Raw genomic sequence first — 21,564 nt, 5'->3', positions numbered from 1 at the left:
CATGCTACGACCATGTCTTGCCCGAATTGTTGCTCGGCATCAGCTGCAAATTGTACATTAAGTTAAAGAAAAATAACAAATAAATGTGCTTAATAGCGGAACTAAATTTCATACTGAAAACGTACACTGTTACAGAGCTCTCTGGAATTTTATTTAACAGGGGAAGAGGACCCAGAAGCAAAAAGGTTGAGTGCCACTGAATTAGATCAGTCAGAATAATGTGTCTCCAAATCTCTACTTTCGGCATCTAGAATCAGCATTTCTTAATTGTTTCCCAAAATAAGCAATCTTCATGGCTTCTCCAAGCAGGGCAGCACGGTAGCATGGTGGTTAGCATAAATGCTTCACAGCTCCAGGGTCCCAGGTTCGATTCCCGGCTGGGTCACTGTCTGTGTGGAGTCTGCACGTCCTCCCCGTGTGTGCGTGGGTTTCCTCCGGGTGCTCCGGTTTCCTCCCACAGTCCAAAGATGTGCGGGTTAGGTGGATTGGCCATGCTAAATTGCCCGTAGTTTCCTAAAAGGTAAGGTTAAGGGGGGGTTGTTGGGTTAGGGGTATAGGGTGGATACGTGGGTTTGAGTAGGGTGATCGTTGCTCGGCACAACATCGAGGGCCGAAGGGCCTGTTCTGTGCTGTACTGTTCTATAGAAGTGTGATTGGTCAATTAATATTTTGAACTATGATTTGCATTCAATGGGATCTCAGCCGAATCTGTTCAAACGTACTTTCGTCAGATATCCATCAAAAGCAGTAACAAAGATGCATAGATTACCATTAGAAGAATCCATATAGAAGGTGATACAAATTCAAGTTAGACATGGCTATCTCTCAGGTTTAATAACATCCATGATTCGAGCATCTTACTTTTGTGGTGGAAAATTGTAATAGCTTCTATCAACTTGTAGGGATCTGTGCCTCTTCAGTAAGGTATGAAAATGAAATGAAATGAAAATGAATGAAAATCGCTTATTGTCACAAGTAGGCTTCAATGAAGTTACTGTGAAAATCCCCGAGTCGCCACATTCCGGCGCCTGTTCGGGGAGGCTGGTACGGAAATTGAACCGTGCTGCTGGTCTGCCTTGGTCTGCTTTAAAAGCCAGCAATTTAGCCTAGTGTGCTAAATCAGCCCCAAATATAGGTACAAATGGAGAGGAGCAATTCTGATGATATTTCCTCAGTTCAATTGACACAAGTTATTTTTGAATGATGATATAAAGACTACTCAATATTCTACAGTACCCCACTCCAGTGAACTACCTTTCCTAACAGAATATCTCTTCCACGTCCTGACATTTTAGTCAGTCTTTCTCTGGGCCTTTTCGCTAAAGATACAGCTTCTAATTTAAAAGCTGGACTGCTCTTTACTGTCACTTATTTTATTCAATTTCTTAATTTTTTACAGCTAAAAAGGAAATCAAATTCTTCCCTGCACAAGGAGTATGAGGTGCTTATCAATTTTGGAAAGATGTTACAAAATCACTTTCAATCAAGGCAGCACGGTGGCACAGTGGTTAGCATTGCTGCCTCACAGGGCCAGGGACCCAGGTTCAATTCCGGCCTTGGTTGACTGAGTGGGTTTCCTCAGAGTGCTCCGGTTTTCCTCCCGCAGTCCAAAGATATGCAGCTTAAATGGATTGGCTATGCTAATCTACCCCTTACTGTCCAGGATATGCAGGTTATGTTACAGCATTACGAGGATAGGGCGGGATGATTGGAGGGGACAGGGGAGTGCTCTTTCTGAGGTTCACTGCAGACTTGATGGGCCAAATGGCATCCTTCCGCACTGTAGGGATTCTATGATTCTCTTTTTCATTGTCTGCCCTTTTTCTTTTTCTCTTGTCATTACCTCTCTCCCTTTTTCTCGCTCTGCCCTCTCTTTTTCTCTCTGCGCCCTCCCCCAGTCCAAATCCTAGTGGGGATATGTTGAATTATGTTCGAGCACTGCCAAGGTTTGACTAGAAAGACACGGAATCATTTTTAAAATCTCTTTTTTGAAAGGAGCTAAACAATTGAATTGGACAAAAACCATGTGCCTATTGTTGATTCAATCACAATTAGTAGACAGAAGTAGTGAAGTGTTTGTGTCCATTGTCAGAGGAGGTGTCTAGGGATTATGAAGTGAGAAAAGCGATTATAAGCTCATGTGAACCAGTGCCAGAAGCCTTTCGATAGAAGTTTAGAAATTTAAGGAAAGAACCAGGTCAGACTTATGTAGAATTTGAAAGGATCAAACAAAATAATTTTGATCGTTGGATAAGAGAATGAAGAATAGACCTAACTTAAGTGGAATTTAAAGATTCACTTCCTGCTGTCGTGAGAACTTATGTGGAAGAGCAAAGAGTTAAAACTGCTGGACTGGCAGCAGAAATGACAGATGATTTTGAATTAGTTCATCAACCATGGTTTGGTTTTCTTCATCATTTTCAGTCTGTGAATGATAGCAGCTGGGGAAATGTGAAATCCACAGGTGGTCAAGGCAAAGAAGGCATGGTTGGAGATATTAAAGTGATTTTCTCTCAGGTTAAAGTAGATTTAGGACTGAGTTTAGGAGGAACCTCTTCACCCAAAGGGTTGTGAATCTATGGAATTCCCTGCCCAGTGAAGCAGTTGAGGCTCCTTCATCAAATGTTTTCAAACTAAAGATAGATAAGTTTTTGAAAAATAAAGGAATAAAGGGTTATGCTGTTCGGGCCGGAAAGTGGAGCTGATTCCACAAAAGATCAGCCATGGTCGCATTGAATGGTGGAGCAGGCTCGAGGGGCCATATGGCCTACTCCTGCTCCTAGTTCTTATGTTCTTATGATCTTTTCAAGTAATTGTGTCAGAAAGCATACACAGAAATAGAATCGGAGTGTATACATCAGTGTTACTACATTTCAAATAATGTATTAATTACAAAGTGGAGACCTTTACATATTCAGGCAGATTAGAAATGGGCAGAAGTTCATAAAGTTATAATACCGGTGGGTAATGGAAAGGAGATTTTATGGGTAGCACACAAGATACAAGTAGGAGCACGGAAAACTCAAGTGAAAATACAAAAACATTTTTAATGGCCTGGACTGCATAAGAATGTGGTTGAATTTTGACACATAGAATCACAGAAAAGTTACAGCACAAAAGGAGGCCATTTGGACCATCTTGTCCATGCCAGCCCGAGGACACCCAGGTGCCCTTTCTAATCCCACCACCCTGCACGCTGCCCAAAGTGTTGTAGCTTAGAGCATTCAAAGTGCAGATCCATGTACCTTTAAAAGAGTTTAGTGTCTCTGCCTCCACCATTAACTCGGGCAGCGAATTCCTGACTCCCACTACCCTCTGTGTAAAAAGGTTTTCCTCGTGTCCCCTCTCCAACTTCTGCCACTTATCTTGACTCTATGCCTTCTGGTTCTATAATTCTCCACCAGGGGAAACACTTGTATCCTTTCCACCCTACCTCTTCCCCTCATAATTTTGTGCACCTCAATTAAGTCACCCCTCAGCCTTCTTTGTTCCAAGGAAAATAACATATCATGTGACAGGAAAACCTCAAGTGTGTAATCAAACCACCACCCTTGATATCCATTCTGGAATTTGAGAAACCTTTTACTAGATTCTTAATTTATTACGTGGGACCCCTTCCTAAGATGAAAAGTGGGAATCAGTATTTGTTGCCGATAATGGATTTGCTTACTGGATTTCCACAGATCATGCCATTATGAAATATTACAGCTAAGAGGGTTGTAGAAGAATTAACCATTATTTCTTACAAGATATGGACTACCAAAAGACACCCAATCAGATCAGGGATCAAATTTCATGCCGAGTTTATTCAGGGAAGTTACGGATAACTGAGGGATAAAGTAATTTATATCAAACAGGTATTGTCCAGAATCCCAGGGAGCATTAGACAGGTGGCACCAAACTTTAAAGAGCATGTTAAGGGCCTGTGGTCAGGACTATCCAGTGGATTAGGTTAAAGGAATTCCCATTCGTTTTATTCACAATTAGGAATGCACCTAATGAATCAACTAAATTCAGTCCGTTCAAATTGATTTTTGGTCAAATTTATTAAGGACAAATTGGTGAGTGAGTTCTGAGACTACAGCTTTGGACTATGTGCCAAACTTTCAGGAGAGATGAAATAGGGGTGGTAAGTTTGTGAGAAAGCATTTAGAATTGGCACAGCATATGATGAGAAAGGAGTCAGATAAAAAATCAAAAACTCAGTTTTGTTAGTGGGGAGAAAGTATTAGTATTGTTGCCAATGGTGAACCATTAAAAGCAAGATTTAGTGGGCCTTATCAAATTGAAAGGAAATTGAGTGAGGTGAATTATTTGATAAGAACGCCAGATAGAACGAAACTCACAAGTGTGTCACATTAATATGCTCAAAAGGTATTTTGATAGGGAAGGAAACAGGGGGTGTATTAGTAGTTATAACTCAGGGAAAAGAGATAAATCCAGATGATTCTGAATTTGGCATTCCTCAATTTAAATTGGACAATGCGAAAGGAACAAAATTTGATAAAAACTAGGTTACCTTCCGTCGGAAAATCGGAGTGACCTGATGACTTATTACAATCACATGGGGCTATATGTGGGAACAAACTGGAAAGTACAAAGGTGAATATACATGACATAGATTAGAACGTTCTGTTATAATTTTTAAAATATAAATTAAGAGTACCTAATTCATTTTTTACAATTAAGAGGCAATTTAGCCTACCCTGCACATCTTTGGGTTGTGGGGGTGAGATCTACGCGGTGGCATAGTGGTATTGTCACTGGACTACAAACAACAAACAAAGAACAAAGAAAAGTACAGCACAGGAACAGGCCCTTTGGCCCTACAAGCCTCTGCTGACCATGTTGCCCGTCTAAACTAAAATCTTCTACACTTTTGGGGTCCGTATCCCTCTATTCCCATCCTATTCATGTATTTGTCAAGATGCCACTTAAATGTCACTATTGTCTCTGCTTCCACCACCTGCTCCGGCAGCGAGTTCCAGGCACCCATGATCCTCTGTGCAAAAAAACTTGCCTCGTACATCTCCTCTAAACCTTGCCCCTTGCACCTTAAACCTACGCCCCCTAGTAAGTGATCCCTCTACCCTGGGAAAAAGTCTCTGACTATCCACCCTGTCTATGCCCCTCATAATTTTGTTGACGTCGATCAGGTCGCCCCTCAATCTCCGTTGTTCCAGTGAGAACAAACCGAGTTTATTCAAACTCTCCTCATAGCTAATGCCCTCCATACGAGGCAACATCCTGGTAAATCTCTTCTGCACCCTCTCTAAAATCTCCACAACCTTCTGGTAGTGTGGCGACCAGAATTGAACACTATACTCCAAGTGTGGCCTAACTAAGGTTCTATACAGCTGCAACATGACTTGCCAATTCTTATACTCAATGCCCCGGCCAATGAAGGCAAGCATGCCGTATGCCTTCTTAGATTTATTACCTTAGATAACAGAACTCCCATGTTCTGTTCATAAACCCAAGACATAGAGTAATGCTTCTTGGGATCCAGGTTCAAATCCTGCCACTACAGATAGTGGGATTTGAATTCAATAAAAATCTGGGATTATAAATCTAATGATGACCATGAAACCATTGTCGATTGTTATAAAACCCACATCTGGTTCCCTCGTGTCCTTTAGGGAAGGCAATCTGCCATCCTTACCTGGTCTGGCCCACTGTGACTCCAGACCCACAGCAACGTAGTTGACTCTTAACTGCCCTCTCAAGGGCAATTAGGGATGGGCACCAAATGTTGATGCAGCCTGCGATGTCCATGTCCCATGAACAAATTAAAAATAAAACACGGGGAGAATGTGCAAATTCCACACGGACTGTGACCCGGGGCCGGGATTGTACCGAGGACCTTGGCGTTGTGAGGCAGCAGTGCTAACCACTGCACCACCATTCCACCCACATTCTGTTACAATTAAGAAACAATATCTATATATACTAAATCCACTCAAGTTGGCACAAGTTTAAAAGGAGATTGAAAGCATGCTTGAGAAGAGAGTTGCAATGATTAGAGCTCACCTATTGTGATGGTACCAAAACCGGATGGAACGCAACGATTGTGTGCGGACTATAGAATTATGTAATGAAGACAGAATCATATCATAGTCCTCATTTGAACGACTGTATTTAAAAGGTGAGACAAGCAAATTTCAATACCAAATTTGATTTACTCAAAGGATACTGGCAAGTACCTTTATCTGAAAGGGTGAAGGAAGTTTCCGATTTTGAAACGCCAAATAGTCTGCACCAAATTAAAGTTATTCCATTTTGAATGAAGAATGCACCAGCAACATTCAAAAGACTACCCAATAAGGTCATTTCTGGACTAAGAAATTTTGGCAGAGTACACAAACGTGAAAGGAGCATTTGGAACATTTGAAGGAATTGTATGATTGACTGCAAGAAGCTGGTTTGGTGATGAACCTGAGTAAAAGTGAGTTTGGAAAAGCCCAAATCACATTCTTAGGTATATACTATTGGACATGGTCAGATGGTCCCAAGGTGTGTGAAAGCAAAAGTTATTGGGAAATTCTTATTACACCAACGAGAAGATATGTTTTGAGAATTCTGGGCATGAATGGTTTCCACAGAAAAATTCATTTGAAATTTTAGCAGTGGTTGTTCCACTGACTGAACTTTTGAAAAAGCACAGGAAATTTCATTGGACATCAGAATGTCAGGAGGACAATCTGAAAACTGTGTTGACCACAGCACCAGTTTTAGCGATACGGGATTATGGCAAGCAATTTAAGGTGGCCATTGATGCGAGTGATGTGCGTGTTGATGGTGTATTACCACAAGGAGATGATGTAGGTATAGCAAGACCTGTTGCTCATTTTTCCAGAAAATTTAATGAAAATTAAAAGAAGTATTCGACCATTGAAAACAAAATGTTGTTTATATTGTTGTTGCAACATTTTGAAATTTATGTTGCTAACAACTCATCGGAGGCAATTGTTTATACAGACCAGAATCCATTGAAGTTTCTGGAGAAGTTTAAAGATCATAATGCAAGACTGTTTAGGTGGAGTTTATTGCTACAACCATTTAAGTTGAAAATTATACATGTAGCAGGAACAGAACACATTATTGCAGATGCTTAATCACAACTTTGAGATGTGTGAAGAATGGAACGTTTATAATTGGGAATGAAAGACTGAAATGGACTCTACTGATGTTTAAATTTGCATGCATGGATGAAACAAGATATGTATCTTACAGTGTAATCATAGTGTCTCATAATAAGTAGTATTTAAAGTTGAAAAGGCTTTGGAAAATGAGGCCATCTTTTCATATTGCTTTTGCTTTTTTAAAGGAGGAGGTGTGATGAATGTAAGAGATTGCTGTACTTCATATTTCATTTTTTTTTTCAGTGATGCTATGAAACCTGGGTTAAGACACATACTGGCAGTATGTTTGTTAAAGATGTCATCAAAGTTAGGCAATCATTGATTTTGCAGGTTAAGTATTCTGTTGATGAATATTGTTTATGTTTAAAGGACAACTGGGGTGCAGATAATTTATGAAGTGTATTGTACTTGGTCCTGGTTAAATAGGTCATGGGACATCTTGTGGGAGGAGACAGAAAATACCTTGCGCTTTGGGTACAGATAATGTATTTAACAGGACGAGCCAGGTCTGTCTGAAAAGTTAGTTCTTCCTCAGATTTTAATCCGAACAGAGCTGTTTCAGTTTTTGTCCTGAAAGATTATCTCTCTAAATATTCTGCACAATGAAAAGCTGGCTGTTCACTTTATTCTTGAGTGTCATTTGGTCTATATTGGTTTGCTTAATTGGAATACAGAGGCAGGTTTACAATTAAGTTAAAGTTTCTCTTTTACTTAAGAACTGTTGCAACTATTAACTGTAAACCTATTTTCACTATTGTTTATGTGATTAACTCTGTGTTTAAATTAAAGTTTGTTTAGACATAAAATATGCCTATGGGTCAATGTTATCATTCCTCTGGTGCAGTAACATTCCCTCTCAATTTTCCGAATTGCAAATAGTTGGGTTCTCATCCGGGATCCTAATCCTCTAGACTCTAGTGCACTCCTGACTATTCTCTTGCATTCTACCCTTAGTAAATATGAAGTTATACAAAGCTCCGCTGTCCAGGTCATAACTTAATAATAATCTTTATTAGTGTCAAATGTAGGCTTACATTAACACTGCAATGAAGTTACTGCGAAAAGTCCCGAGTCATCACACTCCGACGCTTGTTCAGGTACACTGAGAAAGAATTTAGAATGTCCAATTCACCTAACAGCAAGTCTTTTGGGAGGAAACCGGAGCACCCGGAGGAAACCCACGCAGACATTGGGAGAACGTGCAGATTCCGCACAGACAATGACCAAAGCTGGGAATCAAACCCAGGTCCCTGATGCTGTGAAGTAACAGTGCTAACCACTGAGCTACCATGCCATCCCAACCAAACTTGGACCACGTTCTGTTCATCCATTACTCCTGTACTCTTTAATTTAGATTGGCTCAGTAAAGCAAAGTCTTGACTTTAAAATTTGCTTCTTTGTTTTCAAATATCTCTATGGTTTCACCCATCCTCTCTCTGTAAACTCCTCCAATCCGACAACTCTCGAAGATATCTACGCTCATCTAATTCTGGCCTCTTCAGCATCCTCGATTTCAACTGTTTCATCATTGGTGCCGTGCCTTCAGCCTACCAAGGCCCTAAGTTCAGGGACCCATCCCTGAACCTCTCTTTCACTCCATCTCTCTGTCCTCCATTGAGACGATTTGTTTTTCAACATCTGCTCTGACATCACCTTATGTGGCTAGGTGTCACTGTTTGCTGCAAAGCACTGTCGTGAAACACCTTGGGGCATTTTATTACATTAAAGACGCTATATAATTGCAAGTTGTTTTTGTATTTTAACTTTTAAGAGTTCAGTCCAAACCTAGCCAGGCTGATGTTAGTTTGAGGCCGGACAGTTTTATGACTATGAATTCAAAGCGCAAAACTGTCACACAGAAAGCACAAAAATAATTGCAACAGGATCCTCTGTTGAAGTTCAGGGTTAAGTCTCATCCTTTAAATCAACCACCAGAGTTTCACCCTGCATCAGGATTTTCTGTTTGAACAACTGACACTAACTCTGAAATCACAATATTCCATTTCACTCTGTTATCTTAAAACCTTTTTTTTGCAGAAATATGCATTTCAAAGGAAGTTTGTTTTTAATTCATAATGTCGAGGAAGACTTTGTCTATTTTGGGAGGAGGACAATCGCTTAAAAAAAATCCAGACCACTAAAAAAATTCAAGAACGGACAAGGTTTCTGATAGGGAAATGACTAACCTGTGAGCGAAATGCACAATTTCTGATGCCCAAATATAAAAGTTTGCGCCCCCTCCCCAAAAAAGGTATTCCAAAACTTAATTTAAGGCATGTCAGTAAATCATTTTCTTCGTGATTATATATGGAGAAAAGGTGATTTTTGCTGCTTCCACGTCAAACCTTTACGCTTGACACTTGGCCCGTCCAAAGATGTGCAGGTTAGGGGGGTTGGCCGTGCTAAATTGCCCCTTAGTGTCCAAAAAGTTGTATTGGTTAGTTTAATTGGATAGGTTGGGGGAGTGAGCTTGGGTGGGGGGCTCTTTCAGAGGGTCGATGCAGACTCGATGGGCCGAATGACCTCCTTCTGCACTGTAGGGATTCGCTGTTACACTTTCTCGAGCAGTAGCAGGTTGCACAGTTTGCGCTCAGGCTGTGGTGGATATTCCAACAGAAAAGTTTATTCAAAGTGCACACCCGCGCATTTGTTTTTTTTGGTACATTGTCATCGACCCCCCCCCCCCCCCCCCCCCCAAAAAAAACCACTCACCATCTCCAGTTTCAATATCTGAATCTTGGTCTCCAGTCTCTCCAACGTGCTGGAGTTACTCAAGGTGCCTGAGGTAGAGAGGCTGACTTTGTCCTCCTTGTGCCGACCCAGCTGATCCTCCCTTAGTGACCGCAGCAGGCTATCGGGAACCTTGCGTCCCATCTTGCTCTCGATTTCCTTTAAGTCCGGCAGGACGCACTCCTCCATCCTCGCCAAAGGCGTCCAAAGTAATGTATTTACAAATGGCAACTTTTAAGCATTAAACACTGACCCCCCAAAAAAACCCAATCGTGAACATGAAGAGACTTTTTAAGAGATATCAGTCCACATTGCAGAGATCACATCAGCATTTTACCTGATGGCTTCAGTCAATTTGCACTGGCAACAAAAGAGAGTCGGTGTCTTCCTGTGTGGGAAGATCATTGGGCTGTGATCTGCAGAGTTGACAAGTGGAAATGTTCTCGTTTCACCGGGGACAGTTTCATCTGGTTAAAAAACACTTGACATCAAAAGGAGTAAAGTACAGCAACTGTTCTTCCAGACACCACTCTTCCCAGCTGCTCCTGAATTAATTCATTGCACAAAGCAGAGTACAAGTGGCCAGTGAGCCGGGTTGCAGGAGGTGGGAGTTTCAAACAGCTCGCTTGTGTGCAACTGACCTTGGCGTCTCTCTCTCTCTCTCTCTCTTCTCCCACCTCCCAGAGACACCAGAGTAAACTTACAGGTGAACCAACCTCTTTACCGTAATCCGCAGTGTAGAAGCCACACACTCTCTCTCTCTCTCTGCTCCTTCCCTCCTATCTAGTGCAAGCTCGCCCGCAGCGTTTCCTCATTCCCCTCTGCAGCTCCACCCGGAACTCTGTCCCTCTGAAGCCCTTCCTCCCGTGTGGCCGCCGAAACACAGCTCCCAGCAAACGGAGACTGTCCCGGACTGAGAGCTGCGACCTGGCCATGCACGGTGCTGCCAAGTGTAACGTTACACCCAGGCGTTAATGTGGCCTTGAGTTCGGTCAGAGTGCAGTATATTTCCAACCAGGAGGAACCGAGAATCGCAAACAATTAAACCATCCGCAACTGGTGTATCCAAGTAATTGAAATGCACGAACCTCACTCCTGACAGGTTGACACAATGGGACACTCGATATCATCGAGTTTCAATTTAAAAAAAAAACATGTTATGTACTTGTGGGGGAAAAAAATGGTTGTGATAGGAGGATTTCTTTTCTGTTTGGATCTGAACACATGAACCTTGAACCTTTCCCATAAACAGACATTATCTACAGACTGGTACACAACCACTAAGCACACTCTGTTCTCGCGTCTGAACATTCACCCTTAATCATTGGAAACCTTCCTCCATCCCTGCCCCTACCTTGATACCTGCGGATTGAGTTAGCCTGCAGTCGAACTGAAGAACCACAGAATTCCTACAGTGCAGAAGGAGACCATTCGGCCCATCGAGTCGGCACCGACCCTCCGAACCCAAGCCCCACCCTCCCTATCCCCGTTACCTAACCTGTACATCCCTGAACACCAGTATAATAATAATCTTTATTATTGTCACAAGTAGGCTTACATTAACACTGCAATAAAGTTATTGTGAAAATACCCTAGTCACCACACTCCAGCGCCTGTTCAGATACACAGAAGGAGAATTCAGAATGTCCAAGTCACCTAACAAACACGTCTTTTGGGACTTGTGAGGGGAAACCAGAGGACCCGGAGGAAACCCATGCAAACACAGGGACAACGTGCAGACTCCGCAGACAGTGAACCAAACGGGAATTGAACCTGGGGCCCTGGACTGTGGTGATTAGGGAATTTTCACAGTAAATTGATTTTAGTGTTAATGTAAGCTTGCTTGTGACACTAATAAAGACTTATTATCTGGAGTGTGGGAGAGGGTCCAATGCAGGGTTCAGTCTAGGTGTTTAAGATAGTTACATTGAAGTTAGAAGTGGTTTAATTTATTCAAACTATTAGTTTAAAACTGGCAGAACCATCTAAACCTAACAATTTAAATTGCTGTGTCAGTTGGTTCCCAACACAATTGTCCAGGGGAAGTTAGCGCTTGTGGAGAATTTCAGTGCAAACCCTTATCTGGAAAGTGCCCAGAGGGATTTTCCAGCACAGCTTTGGAGTACCTCCCAAAATCTGAGGCTGGAGAGCCAAGAAGTTTATAATCATTGTGTCTTTACAGTACCGAAGGAGGACATTTGGTCCATCACATCCATTCCAGCCTAGCCCAATCTTTCTGTCATTAAATAAATCACCATATAATCTTCCCAGGTAATCAGGAACCTCAGCTCATCACTTCCCAAAGCCAGTGAGAGTGAAGCCTGTTGTAGTTACCAAGCCAGAGAATTGAACTCACAGACCAGTGATCAAGTCTGAGATATTTCTGATTTAGAAAATGGGTTTAAGGGATATAGGCAACAGATGGGAAGGTGGATTTGAGACCAGGAAGAGATCAGCCATGATCTGATTGAATGGCGGAGCAGGTTCAACGGGCTGAATTGCCTACTTCTGCTCCTAATTCCGATGTTATTTATCCAGTCGGTTCTGGTGAGGTGTTTTAGCCTCTGGATGAAGCTTCATTGATTACCTCCCCCCATTATTTTCTCTCCAACTAAGCCTCTCAATGTATAGCTCCTGACCGTTCACCAGGACTTTGGAGAGCTGACAGGCTGCGTAGCCAAGTCACTAATCTATGATTCTATGATTCTACGAAGAATTCTTTGGCAGTCAATCTGCCGATCTGGGGCGGCTAGAAGGAGAAGGACAGCAAGTGCATGAGAACATCACCACCTGGTTGTTCTAGTCTTTCAGATGAACGTTAAAGATCCTGTAACATCATTCAAAGAAGGATATTAAATTGGCCCAGAGTACTGCTAAAATATTTTTCCTTAAACCATAGAAAAGCATATTAACTGGTAATTCATCTCTGCTCTTTGGCTCCCTCATGTGCTTATGTAATCACAGTTATGCATGTCAAATACATGCATAACTGTGATTACATAAGCACGAGTATAAAGAAGATAAGACACTATATAAATCCATATCTTTTTGTATAAACCTGGAGCTATTTTTTGACAATATCCATTAACAGTTTGCCATCGCCCATAGTGTGGGATCATTAGTAGAGAGAAACATTCCTGTGCAGTGAAAATCATTAACAGCTTTTTGATGTTCAAAGGGGAGGTTTTGTTGAATCTGTAAGTATCTGGGATGAGCAGTGTGCGTCCAATGGAACCTTAGCAAACTGATAGTTATGGAGCCTTTCAGTGGTCAATAATCAATTAGATCCATGTTTATAAATCTGTGCAATAAAAATAATGCCTTGTTATTTCTGTTGCAATTAAATACTGAAGTAATAATGCTTACCTTGGGATTATATCGGCCTGAGACTGAGGAGACCCTGGCGTTCAAGTCAGAGGATGACACAGATTTCAGGTCACAGCTGTGTCTAACGCCCTCCACCATCCCAGAGACACTCATCTTGTTGGCCAAATTAGTGAAGAGGCTCCTGGGACACTCTCTGGTATGTAACACACAGCTGATACGGTACAGTAGGTGGAGGTAGGGGCACCCGAATGGGCGGACGGCCAGAGGGCAGACTGACCCCAGGGACACGCTGCTGTCCAGATGGGTTTAGAGCTTCTGGAACACACAGTCCCATCTATAGTGGAGATGCAGTCACAGAGCGAGGGACTACGAGGGGTTGTCAGCGAACATCCTACATCTGCAGGTGCAGTTCGAGGAGTCCAACCCAGTGCAGCAGGAGGTGGTAGCGAAAATGCATGTCACCCAGGCCAACACCGCATAGGTAGTGTCCTCCATGTGGAGGCATTGGGGCCGACTGTTTCGGCTATGGATCAGCATGTCCAAGGCCTGGACATTCTGTGCACCCACTGGCCAAGGGCAGGGTTCCCGCCACACAGGCAACCATGTGCCAGAGGCACCTGGACATCACAGCGGTGCTCCTGTGCGTACCCACAGCAGGCCATGGCTAGGAATGTCGGCGGAATTGCCCAGGCGCTGGCCGACGTGGCGCAGAAGCAGAGGGAGGTGGCCCAGTCCCAGAGGGAGATGGCACAGGGCCACCCACCCCAGCCAGCCCGACTAGTGTCAGGCCCTGCAGCCCATAGTCATTCCTCCCTGTCTCATATGCCAGTTTCATGATTTTTAAAAGCACAAGTAAACCGTGCCATGGGGAAGTCGGCCCATCGGAGGAGGAGAATCACGAAGGCCCCAGAAAATACCTGGTCAGGCCCGCTAATGATATGCAGTGTTTACTCTACATGTGTTCTGGACTGCAGTTTCTTACGGTCTTGGGTCGAGCAGTTGCCATACCAGGCTATGATGCAGCCAGATAGGAAGCATCTGAAAAAATTGGTCAGAATCAATGTCGACATGCCAAATTTCATTAGTTTCCTGAGATGCTGTTGTGCTTTCTTGGTCATAATGTCAATGTGGGTGGAACAGGACAGATTGTTGGTGATTTAAAAAAAAAATTTAGATTACCCAATTATTTTTTCAAATTAAGAGGCAATTTAGCGTCGCCAATCCACTTACTCTGCACATTTTTGGGTTGTGGGGGCGAAACCCACGCAGACACGGGGAGAATGTGCAAACTCCACACGGACAGTGACCCAGAGCCGGGATCAAACCTGGGACTTCAGCGCCGTGAGACGGTTGTGCTAACCACTAGGCCACCGTGCTGCCCCAGATTGTTGGTGATGTGCATACTTAGGAATTTGAAGCTGTCAACCAACTCCACCTCGGCCCCATTGCTGCAGACAGGGGTGTGTACGATACTTTGTTTCCTGAAGTCAACGACCAGCTTCTTAGTTTTGCTGACATTAAGGATGAGATTGTTGTCTTGTTTCAAAAATCGGGAAACAGGCGCCGTGACCGATGAGAGTGAAAGAGGAGGTCGGACATGCAGAGGCACGACCGATGCCGACCTCTGCCTCGGTGATCGCCCTCTCCCCGGGCCCACCGATCAGGTCAAGTGCCGCTGCTCAACTGCGGTGAGGGGCCGCAGGTCAGGCGATCCCTCAGGTTTTCTCCCTCTCGGTTGTGCGCCAACTTCTCCTGGCGGACAACGGAGTAGGGTAAGACAGAAAACGCACAGTGTTATACAGTCGGACACATGCAGCACAGGGATGGGTGGCTTGTGGCCTCCATAGCAAGGGCACCCAGCCATGGTGTGCTGGCAGGTGATGCTTTGGTCGCGGGCATTTGCTGCCTAGTCAACCTGGCCACCCTGAGGAGATTGTGCAGTTTTTAACGGCACTGCTGGCTGGTCCTGGCGGTGTTGCGCACAGCGCTCATGACCTCCCACAGCTGCGTCCAGGCACGGTGCACGATGGCCGGTGGCAGTCGCTTCCCCACCCGTGGTACAGGGTAGCTCTCCTCTCCTCCACTGCGTCACATAGAGTTTCCAGCTCAGCGTCCGTGAAATGGGGTGCCGCTCTTCTTGCTGTCAGCTGGTCAGCTGGGATGGTGTGTGTGGGAAGTGGACTGCTTATATGCAGCTGCAGCTTGTCAACCTCTCAAGTGTCAATCCTGACACCGGCGAATCGGACACCGTTTTTCATTGGGATCGGTCATGTTTCACGTGCCGCTGGTGCTAGCCCATTAACGGCCGGTGGATTAGCCTGGGAACGCCGCAAAGTTTGCTGTCATAGAACACCGCTGGTTCAGTCCCGGCATCAAAATTTAGTCGCTGGAACAAAGAATTACGCTGTCAGTCTTCTAGACATGATAAATATAACAAAGAGGGAGAATACAGGAGGATAGAGAAAGGGGTTATGAAAGGGTTATGGAAAGTAAGGATTGGATGAGGAGAGGATCCAAAGAAAAAGTGAAATACAGGGCATTCGATAAATATAGTCATAGTCTGTTCGGGTACACTGAGGGAGAATTCAGAATGTCCAAAACACCCAACAAGCATGTCTTTCGGAACTTGTGGGAGGAAATCGGAGCACCCGGAGGAAACCCACGCAGACACGGGGAGAACGTGCAGACTCCGCACAGACAGTGACCCAAGCCGGGAATTGAGCCTAGGTCCCTGGCGCTGTGAAGCAACAGTGCTAACTACTGTGCTACCATGCCAAAGGGGCAGCAGGGTAGCATGGTGGTTAGCATAAATGCTTCACAGCTCCAGGGTCCCAGGTTCGATTCCCGGCTGGGTCACTGTCTGTGTGGAGTCTGCACGTCCTCCCCCTGTGTGCGTGGGTTTCCTCCGGGTGCTCCGGTTTCCTCCCACAGTCCAAAGATGTGCGGGTTAGGTGGATTGGCCATGCTAAATTGCCCATAGTGTCCTAATAAAAGTAAGGTTAAGGGGGGGGTTTTGGGTTACGGGTATAGGGTGGATACGTGGGTTTGAGTAGGGTGATCATGGCTCGGCACAACATTGAGGGCCGAAGGGCCTGTTCTGTGCTGTACTGTTCTATGTTCTATGTTCTATGCCGCCATAGCAGTGATAATGACATAGGTAGAAAGAGGACTTCAGGTCTTCCATCAAGAATTCAGGGAGTTAGGCCGTAGACTAAAAAGCAGGACCTCTCGGGTTGTAATCTCTGGATTACTCCCAGTGCCACATTCCAGCAAGTACAGAAATAGGAGAATAGCGCAGATGAATATGTGGCTTAAGAGTTGGTGCAGGATGGAGGGTTTCAGTTTCTTGGGCCACTGGGACCATTTCTGGAGAAAGTGGGGCCTGTACGTGGGACGGTCTACATCTGAACCAGAGCAGGACTGACATCCTTGCTGCTGGGTTTGCTCATGCTGTTCGTAGGAGTTTAAACTGATTCGGTAAGGGTAGGGGATACAAACTATGAGCAGAATAGGAACACCGCACAATACAGAAAAGCAATCAAGTCAAAGGTAATACAGATGGAGTAAGTTTCAAGGGAGTAAGACAAGGCTGGATGGCCTATACTTTAATGCCAGGAGTATTACACGTAAAACGGATGATTTAAGGGCAAGGTATAGTAGCCATCACAGAGATGTGGTTGAGGGAGGGGCAGGATTGAGAGTTAAGTATCCCGAGATATGGAATCTTCAGGTGAGACAGAGGACAGGGTAAATAGAATAGAACAGTTCAGCACAGAACAGGCCCTTCGGCCCTCGATGTTGTGCCGAGCAATGATCACCCTACTTAAACCCACGTAACCCGTATACCCGTAACCCAACAATCCCCCCATTAACCTTACACTACGGGCAATTTAGCATGGCCAATCCACCTAACCCGCACATCTTTGGACTGTGGGAGGAAACAGGAGCACCCGGAGGAAACCCACGCACACACGGGGAGGACGTGCAGACTCCACACAGACAGTGACCCAGCCGGGAATCGAACCTGGGACCCTGGAGCTGTGAAGCATTGATGCTAACCACCATGCTACCGTGAGGCCCCAAATGAGGAGGAAGATTACATTATTAGTTAAGGCCTCAGTTACTGCGGTGAGGAGACATGGGGCGTGATTCTCCGTAGCCCGAAGCTGAAATCGGGATCGGTGATCGGGCGGAGAACGGCTTCCGACACCCAATCACTTTACCTTTCCCAATTCCTCCAGGAATAGTTCTTGTTTTTTTTAATGACATTTATTTAAAACATTTCCAGACAACTCAACATGATCTTCTGGAGCGACTCACGCACCATTAATCTCGGTCCTTGGTCCGGTACCACTAACAATGGTAGCCGTGCAGACTGCTGTCTGTAGCGCACTGAAGTCATGGACACCCCTGACTATTTTTATGGCCTCTCCAGTATACGTAGCCAGTCTGGCTGCAGTACTCTCCAAACGCAGGATTGAACGCTTTCTCGGATATACCGGTAGGTCTGTTCGCGAGCGACAGTAGCTGCCACCCCCCGTATTCATTTCCATCTTCAGTGACTGCCTGTTCACTAATAATACCACTGTGATGGGGTGGTAACCTTTCCCGATTTCACATTGTTCAGGGGCATTATGTTCCGCTCGCTAGTTGGGCTGACTGGGTGACCTGGTGCTATTCAATGGGACTGTCATGATGTGCAAACAAACAACCAATGAACACTCAGAATAGGACACAACCAATGGGCAGTCAGGACACTCAGAGGTGGCATCACCACAAGGGGGCATGACGTAAACACTATAAAAGAGATGAGGCACCCAGACCCTGTCTCTTTCCACAGACAGACATCTAGAGAGTTAGACAGAGTTGATCAGCAGCATCAAACCCCAGCACGTGGCTTAAAGCAAGCTGGTACAGTTAGACTGAGTTACTACAGTTAGATTAGCAGAGAGTCAAATTCATTTGAGAACTGTGTTAATAGTTTAATAAACACGTTAAACTCATTTCAGAGTCTGGAGCATCCTTTAGTTAAGACTGCATCAAGTAGCAGCCTGTGTTATCTGAAGCAGTATAACACAACAGGTACGACCTCCGCAAAGCCGTCAGGTACGCCAAGAGACAATATAGGCTTAGCTAGAGTCCCAGACCAATTACACGGAATCCCGTTGGTTGTGACAAGGCTTAAACCGTATAATAGGCTACAGTAGAATCTCTGGCAACAGAGGACCCCTCCCGATGCTCATTTTGAGCAGGAAGCCAACGAACCATTGTCAACTGCACCAACAGTCTCGACACTCCATACCTACCGTCACAGCCTCGGAAGTTGGATCAGCCTTCTTGAAATTGAACTCACAGAAAGCAACGGGTCCTAACGGAGTCCCCGGTCATGCACTCAGATATTGCACAGACCAGCTGACGGGTGTGTTCATGGACATCTTCAACCTCTCCCTACTCCATTCCAAAGTTCCCACCTGGTTGAAGCAACGTGCCTCAACGACTACCAACCTATGGCCCAGACATCTACCATTATGAAGTGCTTCGAGAGGTTAGTCATGAGACAAATCAGCTCCAAACTTCCAGAATGCCTTGATCCACTGTAATTCGCATACCACCACAACCGGTCCACAGCCGATGCTATCTCCTTGGCCATACACTCATCCCTGGAGCATCTCGACAACAAGGACTCCTATGTTACTTTAACACCATTATCCCAGCCAAGCTCATATCAAAACTCCAAAACCTAGGACTTGGCTCCTCCCTCTGCAACTGATTCTCGACTTCCTGACCCACAGACAACAATTAGTAAGGATAAACAACAACACCTCTGGACTGTGTGGCAAAGTTTGGGTCCAACTCCACCTACATGTTTGCTAATCATATCATAGAATTTACAGTGCAGAAGGAGGTCATTCGTCCCATCGGGTTTGCGCCGGCCCTTGGAGAGCACCCAACCCAGGCCCCACGCCTCCACCCTATCCTCTTTATCCCCGTAACCCAGTACCCCCACCTAACCTTTTTAGTCACTAAGGGCAATTTAGCATGGCCAATCCACCTAACCTGCACATCTTTGGACTGTGGGAGGAAACCGGCTCACCCGGGGGAAACCCACGCAGACAGGGGGAGAACGTGCAGACTCCGCACAGACATTGATCCAAGCCAGGAATTGAACCTGGGACCCTGGAGCTGTGAAGCAACTGTGCTAACCACTGAGCTTCCATGCTGTCCCAAATGATAGGACTGTAGTGAGTCAGATCTCAAACAATGATAAGTCAGAATAAAGGAGGGAGATAGAGAATCCAGTGTTATGGTGCAATGACAACAATCTCTCCCTCAATGTCAGCAAAACTAAGGAGCTGGTCATTGACTTCAGGAAACAAAGTGTTATATACGCACCTGTCTGAATTAATGGTGCCGAGGTGGAGATGGTTGACAGCTTCAAATTATTATGTGTAAACATCACCAAAAATCTGTCCTGGTCCACCCACGTTGATGCTATGACCAAGAAAGCACAACAGTGCCTACACCTCCTCAGGAAATTAAGGAAATTCGATATGTCCACATTGACTCTTACCAATTTCTATAGATGTACCATAGAAAGCATCCTACCAGGCTGCATCACAGCCTGGTATGGCAACTGTTCAGCCCAAGACCGTAAGAAACTGCAGAGAGTCATGAACATAGCCTAGACCATCACGCGAACCCACCTCCCATCCATTGACCCTGTCTATACCTCCCACTGCCTTGGGAAAGTGGGCAACATAATCAAAGACCCCTCATACCCACACTATTCTCTCTTCCAACCTCTTCCATTTGGCAGGAGATGCAAAAATCTCAGAACATGCACTAACAGATTCAAAAACAGTTTCATCCCTGCTGTTGTCAGACTCCTGAATGACCCTCTTATGGACTGAACTGTTCACTCTACGCAACTTCTCTACAGTTGTAGCACTACATTGCGTATGCTTCACCCAATGTCCATGGCTATGTATTTTACATTGTGTATAGGGGCAGCACGGCAGCACAAGTGATTAGCACTGTGGCTTCACACACCAGGGTCCCAGGTTCGATTCCTCGCTGGGTCACTGTCTGTGCGGAGTCTGCATGTTCTCCCCGTATCTGCGTGGGTTTCCTCCGGGTGCTCCGGTTTCCTCCGACAGTCCAATGACGTGCAGGTTAGGTCGATTGGCCACGCTAAATTGTCCCTTAGTGTCCTAAAATGTTAGGAGTGGTTATTGGGTTACGGGGACAGGGTGAAAGTGAGGGCTTAAGGGGTCGGTGCAGACTCGATGGGCCGAATGGCCTCCTTCTGCACTGTATGTTTTAAATTCTATGTATTTATTATATGTTCTATGTTTTTTATGTGTGGAGTGATTTGCCTGGACTGCACACAGAACAAATTTTTCACTTTACCTCAATACACGTGACAATAAATCTAAATCTACCCTCCATACTATGCAATGGGGCTTAGTTATTTACTCTGCTGGTACTTGGCAGGCCCAGCTTGTTTTTACACCTGAGCCTCAAAACTTCTTTTTTCCTAAATGCAAAGCACTCTGCTTCTCTAAATCAACGCCTTTCTGGGAAGTGACTTCCCCTGACCAACAGTGCTCTATTATTACTATGATGTGGAGATGCCGGCGTTGGACTGGGGTGAGCACAGTAAGAAGTCTTACAACACCAGGTTAAAGTCCAACAGGTTTGTTTCAAACACGAGCTTTCGGAGCACGGCTCCTTCTTCAGGTGAATGGAAAGGCTTGTTCCAGAAATGTTTATATAGACACAGTCAGAGATGCCCCGGAATGCGAGCACCTGCAGGCAATCAAATCATCAAAGATGCAGAGAGAGAGGTAACTCCAGGTTAAAGAGGTGTGAATTGTCCCAAGCCAGTTCAGTCGGTAGGCCTCTGCAAGTCCAGGCTTGTTGGTGGGGGCCGAATGTAATGCGACATGAATCCCAGATCCCGGTTGAGTCCGCATTCATGCGTGCGGAACTTAGCTATAAGTTTTTGCTCAGCAATTTTGCGTTGTCGCGTCTCCTGAAGGCCTCCTTGTAGAATGCTGACCCGGAGATCAGAGGCTGAATGTCCTTGACTGCTGAAGTGTTCCCCAACTGGAAGGGAACAGTCCTGCCTGTTGATAGTCGCACGATGCCCGTTTATTCGTTGTCGCAGTGTCTGCATGGTCTCGCCAATGTACCACGCTTCGGGACATCCTTTCCTGCAGCGTATGAGGTAGACTACATTGGTCGAGTCGCACGAGTATGCGCCGCGTACCTGGTGGGTGGTGTTTCCACGTGTAATGGTGGTGTCCATGTCGATGATCTGGCATGTCTTGCAGAGATTACCCTGGCAGGGTTTTGTGGTGTT

The 21,564-nt window shown here is 45.0% G+C and overlaps 1 protein-coding gene across 1 annotated transcript in view; it reads right to left on the bottom strand.

Moving 5' to 3' along the window:
* LOC119970166 (leucine rich adaptor protein 1-like) overlaps positions 1–10,973 on the bottom strand; it is a 34,026-nt gene extending 23,053 nt beyond the window's left edge. Inside the window, exon 1 of the mRNA XM_038804323.1 lies at positions 9,855–10,973. Coding sequence (XP_038660251.1) covers positions 9,855–10,061 — 207 coding nt within the window. The 5' untranslated portion in view covers positions 10,062–10,973. The remainder of the gene's footprint in view (positions 1–9,854) is intronic.
* Between the last annotated feature and the right edge of the window lie 10,591 nt (positions 10,974–21,564).

This window comes from Scyliorhinus canicula, chromosome 8, assembly GCF_902713615.1.
Source record: "Scyliorhinus canicula chromosome 8, sScyCan1.1, whole genome shotgun sequence".
In the NCBI taxonomy this organism is placed as follows: domain Eukaryota; kingdom Metazoa; phylum Chordata; class Chondrichthyes; order Carcharhiniformes; family Scyliorhinidae; genus Scyliorhinus; species Scyliorhinus canicula.
This window is presented reverse-complemented; position numbering and strand designations above follow the sequence as displayed.